This window comes from Scyliorhinus torazame, chromosome 13, assembly GCF_047496885.1.
Source record: "Scyliorhinus torazame isolate Kashiwa2021f chromosome 13, sScyTor2.1, whole genome shotgun sequence".
Classification (NCBI taxonomy): domain Eukaryota; kingdom Metazoa; phylum Chordata; class Chondrichthyes; order Carcharhiniformes; family Scyliorhinidae; genus Scyliorhinus; species Scyliorhinus torazame.
The window spans coordinates 35,646,236-35,659,005 of NC_092719.1; the positions used below are offsets into that span (position 1 = coordinate 35,646,236).

Below are 12,770 nucleotides of genomic sequence, written 5' to 3' on the forward strand. Positions count from 1 at the left end.
AGAATAACTATTTATATGGGGCCTGGTTAAACCTCACCGGGTCCTCTCTCTCTGTCAAGTCGGTTCCTATCTGGTCGACCTTTTATGCGACATGATTATCAATTCCTCGAGCCACACGGGGAAAACAATCAATCTCGTCCCGTGTGTCCCATGTAGGTTATTACAGTCAGTTTAGTTACTTTATCTGCAATAATATCATTAAAATAATGGGAAACTCTAATACGCCAGATTTAAGCTATTTTGCAGCATACTTTTTTCATGATAGGTGGAAATTAAAGAATTGTACATGAACAGATTGGGTTAAACTTTAAAGCTTCCAAAATGGTGTGATTACACATAAAATTAACAAATTACATTTATATAGCATCTTCAATGTAGAAAAGTGCCCCAATACTTCACTTTATGTGGGATATATTTGGCTTGAAATATCAAGCTAATTTAGGGAAGTGGTTTCAAATGTTTTTGGCTGAAGGACTCTTTTATAAATTAATTAGTAATGATGGGCTTTCTCTTTTTTTTAAAAAAAACTTTTTTTAGTCAAATGTTAACATTTTTTATATTTAAAACACGGAACGTTACAGAACAAAATAAGCCCAAACCCACCCTCCCCAACAACCCTAACAACCTCCCCACCTTGCCCCCTCCCCACCCCACGAGCAGATGACGGTAACCAGCTCCCTGAAATGTAGTATAAACAAACCCCATTTTATAGAACCCCTCACTCTCCCCTCTTAGATCAAATTTCACCTTTTCTAAGTGCAAGAACGCCATTAAATTACCCAGCCACGTTTCGGTACAGGGTGGAGCAGCCGACTTCCATCCCAACAGAACCCGCCTGCGAGAGCTCAAAGACTAAAACATCTGCACCCCCAACCCCCCCAACCCCCCACCCCCACCCCCCAGTGATTTGATTTGATTTATTATCATATGTACCGAAGTACAGTGAAAAGTATTTTTCTGCGGCCCAGAGAATGTACACAGTATGTACATAGTAGACAAAAAGAATAATCAACAGAGAACATTGACAAATGGTACATCGACAAACAATGATTGTTTACAGTGCGGAACAAGGGGCCAAACAAAGCAAATACATGAGCAAGAGTAGCATAGGGCATCGTGAATAGTGTTCTTAGAGGGAACAGATCAGTCCGAGGGCGGGTTGTTGAGGAGTCTTGTAGCTGTGGGGAAGAAGCTGTTCCTATATCTGGATGTGCTGGTTTTCAGACTTCTGTACCTTCTGCCTGATGGAAGGGTCTGGAAGAAGGCAATGCCTGGGTGGGAGGGGTCTCTGATAATGCTGCCTGCCTTCCTGAGGCAGCGGGAGGTGTATACAGAATCAATGTGGGGGTGGCAAGCTTGTGTGATGCGTTGGACTGAGTGGAGAATTTCCCCCTGATTCCCAGTGACTTAGATTTTACTCGGGCTCGCTTATGCCATAATTGGTCAAATACTGCCATGATGTGATGGGCAATCATTCTCACCTCACCTCTAGAATTCAGCTCTTCTCTCCATAATTAGGCCAAGGCTATAATGAGGTCAGGATGAGAGTTGCCCTAATGGAACCAAAACTGACATTCCATGAGTAGGTTGTTGCTGAGTAAATGCCACTTGCTAGCACTGTCGACAACACCTTTCATTACTTTGGTGATGCTTGAGTGTAAATTGATGGGGCAGTGATTAGTTGTATTGGTTTTGTCCTTTTTGTGTTCAGGCCATACATAAGTAATTTTGCACATTGTCAGCTAGATGGCAATTCTGTAGATGTACTAAAACAGCTTGTCTAAGGACATTATTTATTCTAGAGCAGGTCTTAGGAGTCTATTAATAGCTGCTAAATCCAGTGCCTTCAGTGGTTTCTTGATGCCACAGAGTGAATAAAATTGTCTGAAGACTAGATTCTGATGGCTGAGACCTCCAAAGGAGGCTGAGATAGATCATCAATACTGCACTTAGAGCTAAAAATGGTTGAACATGGTCTTGGGTTTTGTACTGACATCCCTCACTGAGATTTGTCAGCATTTTCTCTTTGATATCCCTCGCTACGTTATCATCAAGCCAGGGAACAAACCTGAGGAGTGATGGAGAACTTGCCAGGAGCAGCACCAGACATATGATGAAATGCCAACCTGATGAAGCTGAAGCACAGGATTACATATGTGGCAGAAGCATCATGACATAGATTGAGTTAGTGATCTGACAACTCATAGGATTAGAACAAAGAATGGACTCTACTATCATTGAGGATGGGTAGTTTTTTTTAGCTTTTTGGTCAATATATTGCTGGATGTGGTAGGAATGCACAGCTTCATTCTAATCCTATTGTTTGTCAGATCATTTAACTCTGCTTCTGCCTTTTAGTATGTATGTAATCCTGTGCTTCAGCTTCACCAGGTTGGCACCTCATCATAAGTCTGGTGCTGCTCCTGGCAAATTCTCCATCTCTCCTCAGGTTTTTTCCCTGGCTTGATTGTAACGATAGATTATGAGGTTATAGAGTGAATACAGTTCTGATGGTCCACAGCACCACATGGAAGCCCAGTTTTAAGCTACTTAAACTGTTCCAAGTGGATCCCATTTAGCACCGTGGTAGTGCAACATAACACGACAAAGATGGGACTTCATCTCCACAGGGACCATGGCATGATCACTACGACTTATTAAGAGAGAAACCTGTGACAGGGAGATTGGGGAGGACGAGGTCAAGTAGGTTTTCTTTCCATTTGTTGATTCACTTACCATTTGCTACAGGCCCAGTCTAGCAGTCATGTCCTTCAAGACTTAGCCAACTCAGTCAGTAATTGTGCTATGCACACTTGTTCTTGCTACCCTCAGTTTTTCTCCCAAGGGTGTTCAACATGGAGGAGCACGGATTCATCAGCTGAGGGAGAATGGTAAGTGGTGGCAAGATTAGATCTGACATCGGTGGCTTGGGAGGTCACCCGCATTACCCACCCGTAAGGCCGGGACTGCTTGGTAAGCACCTTCACATTTTATCGCAGACCAGCTGGAAACTTTCTGAAGACCCCCAGGCATCCATGGACCCCAGTTTGAGAACCACTGATTTTTGGGATGTTTGCAGATATGTTTTAGATTATACAGGGTCAGATTTTGTTTGTTTTCCTGCCTTTGTTCTTCAGTAATTCTTGCATGATTCTATCAGAAGTGCTCAAGAAAAAGACAGCACCTGGATACGTGAATCAGGAAACCTTCTAAAGGAACAGAGCTTCTACCCACCTATAACAATCATGTCAGCGGCAGGAATCGCCACATTGTGGGTCCGACTTTGCAAGCCTCAACAGTCAAGATATATGACTGGAGGAAGGTTCATTTGGGGAGATGACTCATACTTCCTCAACAAAGGAGTGTGGGTTGAAGTCCAGGCAAGGGAAGTAACCGAAGATAAATTGAATCTCCTTCGCCAAAAGGTCTGAGGAGAACTGCAGAGAAACAGAACTTCCAGTTAGCAGGATGAGCATCTCCAAAATACATCCATAATGACTTGGGAACGCATTAACTTCAAAGGAGATCAGTGTCATCTCAGTGTCACTGCACAATTTCTCAAGATCGGGGCTGGAGGAGACCATCAGCTGCAATCCCAACATAACTACTCTGATTTCCAGGGCCTCTGTTTGCTAGTTTTACAAGTCTAAAATCTTGATTTTAATGTCTATGACATATTGATAAAGCTATTAAAGATAGAAATATTAATTTTCTTTACTGAATTAGATTATTGCTTTTTACTTCAATCATAACATAATACAACGCACTATTACTACAACTTTAACTTTCTTTTTTAACTTTCAGTTGTTTTCTGCTGGAAAAATCAGAGGAATTCAAATTGGCTATTTGAAATCCAAGTACTTGTTATTACATGAAGCCTTAAAAAGGTACAACATTGTTTGACTGATAATTGTTCACAATTCATTTTTACATGTTATGTCATTTTATGTTGAAAATCTTGCTCTGTGTCCTTGGGGAAATTATTTTTGCATACCCTCATTTCATCACCATCAGTAAAATGGGGTCTTCAACAGTGTAATGAAGTTGCACCAGCTTAGAAATAACCTGCTCACTGATGTTCATTTTGGGTTCTGCCAAGGCCACTCAACTCCTGACCTCATTACATCCTTGGTTCAAACATGGACGTAATGATGTATGCTCACAGACATCTTTAGAAACATGAAGGGTATTAATAATAAGAAAAACCGTACAGAGGCCAGAAGTCCCACAGCTGCCCTAGAACAGTCCACCAGCTGCCCCAGTCCCTACATGTCTTCGAGATGATTTCTGCCAAAGAGAGGACTCCTGTTCCTGGGGTGATTACCCACTCTCAGTCCCAATTGGTCCCTCAAGCCAGTTGTCTAATCACTCGTACTGCCCGGTGTAGGTCATCGACCTTTTTTCAGCACAGGAGGCCAGTCCTCCTGGTCACGCTCCTTACAGCCGCCGCCACCTCATCCCAGGCAGCATTGGCTGCCTTCTGGCTCACCCTCCGGGAACCTTGGGGGAACAGGACATCTCTCTTGGCCTCCACTGCATCTAGGAGCCTCCCCAGGTCCACATCGCCGAATCTTGGGGCTGGTCTCCGTGCCATTATTGCGAGCTGATTGGGGTTAGCTGAGCAAGTGCTGCTTTAGTGCTGTTCGACCTTGTTGGCAGGGGGCGGTGAGCGCGGCGCCGACGAATCAGCTGGCGAACCTTCATTTGCAGCAAGAGTCATGTTGGGCCTTGTTAAGTGGACCAATTAACCTTGAATAGTGTTCCCGGTCTCGCCAGGCCGAGCGCCGGGAAGCTTACGGCAGTTCCAGCTCACTACCACACTTAGAAATCTTTCCAGAGAATTACGCCCCATATGCACATTATAAATTTTTACAATAGGATTCAATAAGATTTATTTGTATCGATGTTTTATATTATTTAAATACTAATACGAATGACATTTTGAAAACAGTGGTTTGTATTTTCTGAGCTAGAGAGTGTGAAGAAGAAAATATGGGATGCATTGCGCCCGGCGCAGATCGCGGTGTACTGGGTGAATAGCGGGAGAGGGAAAAGTCCGGATTTGCACCAGGTGCGAACCATTTTGCAATTCACCCGGCCCGCTACCAATGGTGAGTTCCGGATCAAGCCCAAAAATGGCGAGAATATCATTAACCCCCATTCGCATTCATTTCAATATCATTAACAAAATTGAAGTTAAATGCAGCAGCCTCAAGGGAATTTCCCAACTCCTCCGCAGGAAGTCAGGCCGGCGTTATTTAGTACTCCTTTTCAAAAACGTGAAGCTGGCGTAGTGGCTACTGAGGGGAACTGAGGAGGTGAATAGCCATTTTCCGTCATGCAGCTCAAGGATAATGGAGCTGCTGCCCCAGTGCTCGGGGGGTGGGGAGGGGGCGGGGGGGGTACCCCTCAGTGAGGGTGGGCTTGGTCAGATGGCTGAAGCGTTCCAGCTGTGGGCAGGGGGGTCAGGGGCTTTGCGTCTGTGAGGCCTTTAAGCCATCTTTAAATATTGTGGAGGCCTATAACAGGGGCAACGGCAGCTGCAGCCTGTCTGTCCAACCAGACTCTTACAGGACAGAGCCCTGCTGCGGTTTCTATCCTGAAATTCAGTTTCATTCTCTTTGACTGTGAGCAGTCTCTAGCATCGCAGTTGAAGGCTTCCAAATGAGGAATTAGCCTTGTTAGTTGTGAGAGCACCTCACGCTCAACTCTCAAATGCCTCCTCAAGGGCACAAGATGAATAGTGCATTGCATGTTAAGAAAACCTTGATGCCTGAAAAGTGTGCCTGAACTCTAGGAGTGCAGCACCATAGAGGCAGCTGCTAACAATCAAACACTAAAGAGCAGAGCTTCAGCACTGAGGATCCTCTTGCGAACAAAGGGTAAGTGTGTGGATGAGCCGAGGGCAATTGAGCACTTCCTTTCTAATGTTCCCGGCAGAAGTCTGGGGTCTAGGAGCTCCTGATGTGGTTGGGGGTGAATGTGCAGAGCAAGGTTTTCCAGCACAATTGCCTCGATGGATGGCACTCTGAGATAAGGCGGGACAGTCATAGTAAGGGTGGGGGAGGCTTGGGGAAGTTGAGGGTCCCGCAATGGATGCTCTAACTGACTAACGGTCTCTCTCTTTCTCCAATTCCTTCCAGATATAGCTGGGTTTTTTTTGTTTGTGGGATGTGGGTGTCGCTGGCTGGACCAGCATTTATTGCCCATCCCTAATTTCCCTTGAGGGGGCAGTTAAGGATGGGCAATAAATGCTGGCCCAGTCAGCGACACCCATGTCCCATGAATGAAAAAAAAACATAGTTTGCTAGTGTGGATCCTGCGGAGGATGCCCCCGCTGTGCTTGCGGCAGCTAAGGTGGCAGACGCCATAGAAGGCAGCAGCGACTATGCAGGCTGGAGGCAGCACCAAATGTGCAGGAGGCCACCGCACGCTCTGAAGATACGGCTGTGCATCAGGCTGAGGTGGGACCCAGAAGGGGAGACACGCGACGGCCCGAGGTATATAGGCATCGTTGGTCATTCAATGAGCTGACGGACACCATGTGCCACAGAAGACTGCGTCTCAACAGAGATACAGTGCAGCACCTGTGCCATGTCCTCACAGACTTGAGGATAGGTATGGCACCCTGTGGGAGGAGGAGGATACCGGTCCCGATGGCCATGAAGGTCGCCGCAGCCCTCAATGTGCCACCGGGTCATTCCAGCAGGGACCTGTGTGGCATATCCCAATCTTCCGCCCACAAGTGCGGATGCTCTTTATGCATGGGCATCAGACTAAATCACAGTTGAACTGGATCAAGCACACCAAGGTGCCCAGGTTACAGGATTTGCTGCCATTGACAGGATGCCCAGGTCCAGGGGGTGATTGATGGCACACGTTACCCTGGGAGCACCGGGTCATCATGGAGTGTCTTATATTAAAAGGTTCTATCCCTGAATGTTCAGATTGTGTGCGACCACCGCCTCCGAATCATGTACACGTGTACTCGCAACTCTGGGAATGTGCATGACAGCTACATCCTAGGGCATTCGAAGATTCCCGGTGTCTTTGAGGACCACTACAGGATGACGGGTTGGATCATGGGGTACATAGGATAGCCGCTGAGGTCATGGCTGATAATGCCAGTGCGGAGGCCTGAGACAGAGGTGGAGACCCAAGACAATGAGGCCCATGTCGCAGCGGTGTATCGGGAGTGGACGGCAACAAGGGGCGGTGGTGCAGGCAAGCCTGCTGTGAAGATTAATGTGACAGAGGCTCCACATGTATGATATGTGATATGTTTTAATAATGAGCATTTCACTGTGACAGATTTCCATTCCTCCGAGCTACAGATAGTGACAACCCCCCAATGCCCACTCAGTGCTCTTCACTCTTTTTGATCTTCCGTGGTCTAGTGCTGCAGCTAGGTGTGTCCTCAGGATGCACAGCAGAGTTAGAGGTAGCATGTTGCTTTCTGTGTCCTGTGGCTTTTGATGCCCTTGGCAGACATCCTCTGGAGGGCCTGGAGCCAGGGGGCCCCAGTTGACTGACCTGTGTTACCATGCCACCTGTTCTGCCCGCTGTCTTTGTAATGTGCAGGGGTCAGGAGGGGGGATTCAGAAGAAATCGAGACTGCCGTAGTCTCCTAGGTAGCAGGACCCTGGTTGGCCTCCATCACTTCCTCCTCCCTGACTGTGACAGTAGGGCCCCGGGGAACTGCATGGGATGGAGGGGCAGCTGGAGTGAGTTCCAGAACCTCGGAGTCATCTGGCACTGCCAGTCCTGGAGCCTCCATGTCATCTGCATCGTGGTGTCAACGCCCTCAGTGATGGTCCACAGTGAGTGGGCCACATTCTGGAGTGCCCCGGCAACGTACACTTGCATCTGGGACAGATCCCTCAGTGACTGTGACATGATGTCGAGGCTCTCAGTTATGGTGGTCACAGACTGAGCCATGACTTGGAGAACACCACTCAAGACGTGGACTCCATGCTGCAGGCTTTCCACTGCGGTCGCCACCGTATCACTGTTGACCTCGGTGCCACACATTATTGCCACCATCTCCTGCACCTGCAGCCTTTGGGATTCCACCAATCGGCTTTCCAGTCACTATAATGTCGCTGACACCCCCTTTTGAATGTCACGACTGTGTCCTATCAACTAAGCTCTGGGAGAACCTTGTCCAGAGGCTCGGCATCAGGCTGGATCCCAACTGTGTCCTGGGATCCAGCAGACCTCTGGCTGCTGTCTCCCTTGGATGTTCCTGCCTCCAACTGATGTGCATCAGCAACTGTGTGGTGCTCACCAGATTGTGCCCCAGAAGCTTGTCCATTAATGTCGCCCACTGAGGTTGTGTCCCTGTGCTGGTGGAGGGTGCAGATGCTAGCTATGACGCATTACCAGTGGTCTTCTCGGACTCTCATCAGATGGCGTTCCTATGAGACAATGGACATGTGGCCAGTGAGAGGGAAGGATCATTTTGTCTGACATGAATAACTCCGGGGCAGTGGATCCTCACCACTCTGGCGCAGGCCAACCTCGCTGTCAGTGATTGCTGTCTCCTCGGGCAACTCCACGATTTCCAGGGCCCGTTCCTCATAGAGGGTGAGGACTCGAATCTCTGGGATTCTTCCCCCTATCTTGACCCTTTCCTGTTAATTATGAGCTATCTTCTCCTGCGGGGACCAATAGAGGACATTGTGAGCCACACGCTTGATCGGTCAGATGGGTGTATAGCAGGTGACATGTGTGGGCACCTCACCTGGGGCTAATTTGTAGCACGACCTATTGTTGAATACGTGGTATGACCTCGCCAATGCAACTGTCGCTAAACTCTCTGCAAAACGCATCCAAAACCAAACTTTAACTTGAATCCACTGAATTGCGTGAAGTCTGTGGAAACGTACTGTGTATATGTCAACCTAGTTACCTGACAACACATATGTGTCCTCATGGTATGGTTGGACCTATAATAGTTTTCTAAATAAACTGGAATGGTGCTAGGCAAACAGCACCAAGTCCACAGGTTACAGTGTGTAATCTGGAAAACAGATACAGAGGAAGAAGCACTCTGTTTTGCAACAGATTTGTCATACTTTCTGACTATCATTAAGTTTACTTACAGTGAGGCAGCATGGTGGGCGCAGTGGGTTAGCCCTGCAGCCTCACGGCGCCGAGGTCCCAGGTTCGATCCCGGCTCTGGGTCACTGTCCGTGTGGAGTTTGCACATTCTCCCCGTGTTTGCGTGGGTTTCACCCCCACAACCAAGATGTGCAGGCTAGGTGGATTGGCCACACTAAATTGCCCCTTAATTGGAAAAGAATAATTGGGTACACTAAATTTATATTTTAAAAAAAAGTTTACTTACAGTGCATAAGGATCACTTCTTGTCGTGGATGTAGCATGTACTCTGATTTACCTTTTGTTCGTGGTGCACATCATTGGATTTTCACGTTAACAGCTGGCCTATTATAATTTATATTTTAAATAATATTCTTTTCCATTTAGAATTTTTGAAATACTCTGTGCAGCATCTCAAATAGTCAATGCTACCCTGTAGTTTGTTTTGATTTATTTTTTATATTCTTTCTTTACTATAAACCATTTTCACGTAATAGCCTTATAAGTGGAAGAATTTATTTGTATCTTCAGAACGCAGGTGGGCGAGATCCAGTTATTGCAAGATGCTAAGTCCTTTACTGCTGAAGTGGAACGCCAAAGGCAGGAGCTGGAAAAAGCTGATCAGTTTCCTGACAGTTCCGATACAGAAGTCAACAAACTGAGACAGCAGCTGCTTCTTTGTCAGAATGAGCTGAACCAGACAGAAGAGCGCATATCTCAGCAGCAGCACAGAACTATATAGTAAGAAGCTTTATAATTTGCACCATCTTATTTAGTACCATTTTGCTCTTACTTTGCTACATCCACTATACAGTCTTCCTCTTACAATATTGATAAATGGCCTGCATATACAATAAAACATTTAAGACTACGTTAAGATCTGTAAACATATGCTGGAAGTAGTTCATTTTTGGAAAAAAGAGAATGGCATCATTGTGATCTATAAATCAGATTGGCACAGACAAATATTATTACCCTCTATGTAGATATTTTATATTATTGAAATACTGATAACATTTTGGAAACAGTAGTTTGGATTTTCTGAGCTAGACCGTGTGAAGAAAAAAAATATAGTCTGTGGAAATTTACTGTGTATATGTCAATCTAGTTACCTGACAACAGGTGGCTTAATTATTTTTCAATCTCCATTCTTTGTTGTGCATAAAACTGTTGAAATACACAGGAGGGGCATAATAAGGATGTTAAAGTTATTCAAAATTCTTCATAATTATCATGTTCAAGAGTATTCACTTCATTCAAAAATCAAATAAAGTAAAGCAATTTCTGATCCACTTGAGGTGCTACTTTTACTGTCTTGTAAACCTGAACCCCCAAATGCCTCTACACTACTACATCACCTAGCCTTCCACCATCCAAAGCATATTTATGCCCAGGAAATCTCTCAAACTAACATTACAAACTTCTCGAAATTTTTTCTTATATTTATAAATTTCCCTTGTCGAATGTATAGAATTCAGCATTTACCTCTTCCCCAGTATCTTTCTCTTTTGTAAACACTGATGCAAATTACTTGTTAATTATCCCTGCTAATTTATGTTTGCTCTCAAATAACTCAGTATCCTCTCTCAGGGATCCCATCTCCCTCTTAATAATTATCTTTTATAAGTAGCAGAATACTGGTCTTTTTACTATTTTGTTAAATTCTCTCCATATACTCAGGGGCATAGGTTTAAGGTGAGAGGGGCAAAGTTTAGAGTAGATGTACGAGGCAAGTTTTTTACGCAGAGGGTAGTGGGTGCCTGGAACTCACTACCGGAGGAGGTAGTGGAGGCAGGGACGATAGGGACATTTAAGGGGCATCTTGACAAATATATGAATAGGATGGGAATAGAAGGATACGGACCCAGGAAGTGTAGAAGATTGTAGTTTAGTCGGGCAGTATGGTCGGCACGGGCTTGGAGGGCCGAAGGGCCTGTTCCTGTGCTGTACATTTCTTTGTTCTTTGTTCTTTGTACTCCCTATTTTCTGTCCTTATCCCCCTCTGAGAGGTAGATTTTCAGCTTCATTGCCCAGACAGAAAATTCTCCCATTTTGTTTTGGTTAGATGTGTCCTTCAGCAACATGGAACTGGGCAACAAATCAACAAATAAGACCCTTTCAAGAACTGATATGCATTGGAGTGAACAAAAGGGAATTTCTTCTCACTATACAAAACACATTTGTTAAAAAGTGTAATAAACAGTCAAGGAAAGGTCAAAAAATTGGACTGATTTCAAATTACAAAAATTTAGTCAGTGTGCAACTTTTAAAATGTTCCATGCTTGGAGGCAGCAAATGTTGTGACTTGGTTTGTAAAATATTTAGTTCATATTGAATAGACACCAATTGCTGAAGTAATACCCTCAGAAATTTTAGATGATGTCCCTAAATGGCAAAGGCAGCGTGTAACTGAATCATGGGTTGAAGTATTCAACGTGTATTGAAAATGGGTGCACAATGGGCATAGCGATCATGCTTCAACAGCATAAAGAGCTAAATGTATGTTTCTGCCTCAGCTGATTATGATTGGCAAGTGTACAGTGTGCTGTATATTGGCAGCTTACCAACAAAGGAGGAAGTGGGATATTAGATAGTTGTGGTGCCAATTAAAAGAACGTACACATAGTTCCCCTTAAAGGGGAAGTTCACTTTGTGGACCATTTCTTTGAGTCACTCCTGTAAAGTTAAGATGGAAGCTAGAAAGTGTTCTACAAGGGCTCCTCAATTTTCAGACACCACTGTGGAAACCCTTGTGGAGGAAGTATTGTTTCTCAGCTGTATCCAGGATCTGGCTGCAATATAACAAGAAATTCAATGATCTGACAAGAATGGCTACTTATTTCTCTCTTTTTCTTTGTTTATCCCTGTACCCTCAGTACTCGCAAGGCTTTCCGCTCTCATTTCTTCTCACTCAAAACTATATATTTCACAACTTTCTTATGCTGCTACTTGTACATTTTGCACTTGCTACAGTCTTCAAAAGTATCTCCTTCATTTTCCCACATCTTTGGCTTTCACACACCATCCACACTATTCTGCTATGATACACAAATCTTCACAACCTTTCAGCAGGCAACACATTAACACAATCCTGTTTACTTCTAGATATGTTGGTACACAATACCAGGGAGCTGATGGGGACAGAAGAAGGGGCATTATCTAGTAAGCTCCAGCACCAATTGTAACAAACTGCAATAGTGGCTAATATCACAAGTGTTGCAAATAACGAGGTTGGAGGATAGTTTCTGCAAATCACTTATCCACTTCACCCACTTTTCCTCTGCTCATTGAATTCCCACCTACATATGCACCTCATGACAAAATGTTGAACTGCCACACATTTGTCTGCCACACATTTGTCTCTACTAACTGCCAGCCTAGTTTCCAGCCAGTGCCAGCCTGTCACCCTGACAGTGCCAACCTGGAACTCTGACAGCGCCAACCTGTCACTCCAAGGGTTCCAGGTTGGAAGTGCCAGGGTGCCAAACTGGCACTGCCGAGGGCAGGGCCCGAGGAGGACCATGCCTGTGAAGTGAGGGGGGGATTGAAGGGGAGGTATGGAGGGTGGGAGGGTGACGGGGGTTATGAAAGTTGGGGGGTGCAGAAAGGGGGACCTGAAAAGAGGGGGGGGGGGGGACTGAAAGGACGGGGCCTTAAAGGGAGGGACC

The 12,770-nt window shown here is 45.3% G+C and overlaps 1 protein-coding gene across 1 annotated transcript in view; it reads left to right on the forward strand.

The window, feature by feature from the left end:
- Positions 1 to 12,770, forward strand: part of ccdc146 (coiled-coil domain containing 146) — a 176,333-nt gene that overhangs the window by 52,018 nt on the left and 111,545 nt on the right. Inside the window, 2 exon segments of the mRNA XM_072471338.1 lie at positions 3,805 to 3,887; positions 9,634 to 9,843. Of these exon segments, the coding sequence (XP_072327439.1) occupies positions 3,805 to 3,887; positions 9,634 to 9,843 (293 nt within the window).